The sequence below is a fragment of the Etheostoma spectabile genome, chromosome 11 (assembly GCF_008692095.1).
Source record: "Etheostoma spectabile isolate EspeVRDwgs_2016 chromosome 11, UIUC_Espe_1.0, whole genome shotgun sequence".
Lineage (NCBI taxonomy): Eukaryota > Metazoa > Chordata > Actinopteri > Perciformes > Percidae > Etheostoma > Etheostoma spectabile.
In genome coordinates this window covers 20,322,158-20,324,590 of record NC_045743.1, presented here as the reverse complement: position 1 = coordinate 20,324,590, position 2,433 = coordinate 20,322,158, and the positions used below count along the sequence as shown (strand labels likewise).

General features: G+C 42.2%; 1 protein-coding gene across 6 annotated transcripts in view; it reads right to left on the bottom strand.

Moving 5' to 3' along the window:
* Positions 1-2,433, bottom strand: part of kdm6a (lysine (K)-specific demethylase 6A) — a 63,946-nt gene that overhangs the window by 23,213 nt on the left and 38,300 nt on the right. For all 6 annotated transcript variants that reach the window (XM_032529351.1, XM_032529354.1, XM_032529353.1 and 3 more), the window contains 2 exons: positions 1,877-1,975; positions 811-1,030 (listed from right to left, as the gene is read on the bottom strand). In XM_032529351.1, the coding sequence (XP_032385242.1) occupies positions 811-1,030; positions 1,877-1,975 (319 nt within the window). The remainder of the gene's footprint in view (positions 1-810; positions 1,031-1,876; positions 1,976-2,433) is intronic.

Genomic DNA, 2,433 nt, shown 5'->3' with positions numbered 1-2,433 from the left:
GGACATTTACTCGATAATTTTAACCAAAATGATTTTTTTGGCACATATAGCACATTGCTCATCACCACAAGCCTGTAAACAGAGAGGCTTCAATGAAGAGAAGGGAGAGCTTTGCAGCGCTTGAGAGCGCTTTAAAACCTATTTTAAACCTATATTTAGAATTCACAGAAGAAAGTTGTAGCATTTGTGGTGCATTCATCTTGTAAAATTAAATGTTGAATTCATTTAAAAATTAAATCGAGAACAGGGTGAATCAAGATTGTGATTTTATAACGATTAATTGTGCAGGCCTACTACCAACGTAGCTGTGCTCCATTGATGTTTTTACCCCGCGTCTTTATCAGCAGAGAAGAGAACGAACGATCAAGACGTCCGCAGCTCACGTGAGTCACGCTACATCCAGGTACAAAACACACAGACATCGTAGCATCAGAGAGACGTCGCCCAAGTTTCATGACAACCTGTGACTCCTTGACTTGCTAAATGAGTTTTTAAATTGACAAACATTGTATGTGTAATTTATGGCTCAATTTAAAACGGGACAAAAAAAGGATTTGTTTCTCCCCGATCTCTACCTATTTCACACGTTACACATTGCTTCCAAAATAAAGTCCCCTGGCGGTCCACCGGATAGGGGAGTGACTTTGCCTCTCTATGCCTGGCAATGAACACAGCCCTTCAATGTACACACACACGCACACACACACGCACACACACACGCACACACAACAACATACTGCACAACATTTAACAAAAAAAACAAGGGAGCTGGCTGATTGGTATTCCCAATCTGAATGCCAGAACGCCTACCTGCAGCAGCTTAATGCGTTGCGTGAGTGCAGCAGTGTTGAGGCATGCTTTGCTGCGTGTAGCATTGATGTAGCACTTGATAGCGTCGTGCGGCTGCCCGCAGGATTCGTAGAGGGTGCCCAGGTCCATCCAGGCGGCTGCGTGGCTGTGGTCCAGTTGAACAGCGCAGATGTAGGCCTGCAGTGCATCCATAGGCTGGTTCTGCTGCTGGTAGAGCACCCTGGGGGCAGATACAGGATGAAAGAGAAACGAAAAATACATCTGCAGACAAAGGATAGATATTCCTTTATTTATATGAACTGTGCAAAACAGATGTGTGCTCATTTTAAAAGTGCAATTGTAACTGTATTTTATATTAAATTTAAAAAGAAATGTTTATTTAAACACATCCTTCATCAAAATAACTAAATAAATAGAAAAGAAAACTAAGAAGAGGTATTAGCATCTGAAGTCAAACAAGTGAAATTTTGAATTAGATTACATCCTAGGCTGTTTAAAAATAGCAATTAAATTCTCTTTTTTTATCTCAACTAGTCGTCATCTTCACACCTTTATATAGATTTTTTAACAGATTTAAAATGCATTGCGACGTCCCTTGTTTCTCGCCATCTTCCAGGATTCATCTTTTTGAACCATCCCAAATCTCCAAGGACATAACCCACCCTTCATACATATATCTATAGATGCTTTCTCAATTTTGAGAAATTTTGCCAGGTTATCCACCCGCTGTCTACGTCCTCTGTCCCTCGGCAGCTGCTGAACCTCCCCGTGGCGTTTTGGAGCCACCGACACCCTGAGCTCAAAGCACCCTTGAACAGACAAACTGTTATAAACCAGCTATTTCTCCGTCTCTCTGAAACTTACAGATGATGACAGGAGTCAAGATCCTTGTAATCTTTTCAGTATACTTATACTGTTCAGGACGTGGCCAGGTTGGCTCAGTGGTAGAACGATTTCCTGCACGTCTCCCACCCTTTCTCACTTAACTTTCCAAAACATTAAAAGGCGGAAAATCCCCAAAAATAATCCTTAAAAAAAATGTATAATGTTCAGGGCAAGTTTTTACCCTATGGAGCACCAGGTGTCAGCACTGGCCTCCGACTTATCGATGGACTGGCGGTAAGAGATGAAGGCATCCTGCACCTTCCCAATACTGGAGTAGCACCTGGAGGGGAGAAGACGGACAAAGGAAAAGAAAAAGGAAAGGCATGAGAAATGAGACAAAAGGTTAGTTCAACATCTGCTCACAAGTAAAGCAAATAAACTATAAAATACTTTCATTTCAAAAAATGTCAGTCATCCATCAGGTTTTTATCTACAACCTCTTACACCCAACAACGGGCCCTACCCCATGTCAAGCTACTTTACACAAAAACACTTGCGCCACATTATTGTGCAACAGTTGTCCACAACACACCGGGCTGTTACGGCTACATTATTAAAGCTTGGTCACCTGATTTTGTACGCCCACTCAAGCTCACAGACGCAAATTTGCTGCAGAAATTTTGGCCCCACAAAAGCCACTTTCCGACCGGAGGGATTGTTGCAGGTCTTAGAACATAACGTTCATAGCACCCTTTTCTTCCCGTGTTCCGACTGGACCAATTTGGGGATTATTAAGTT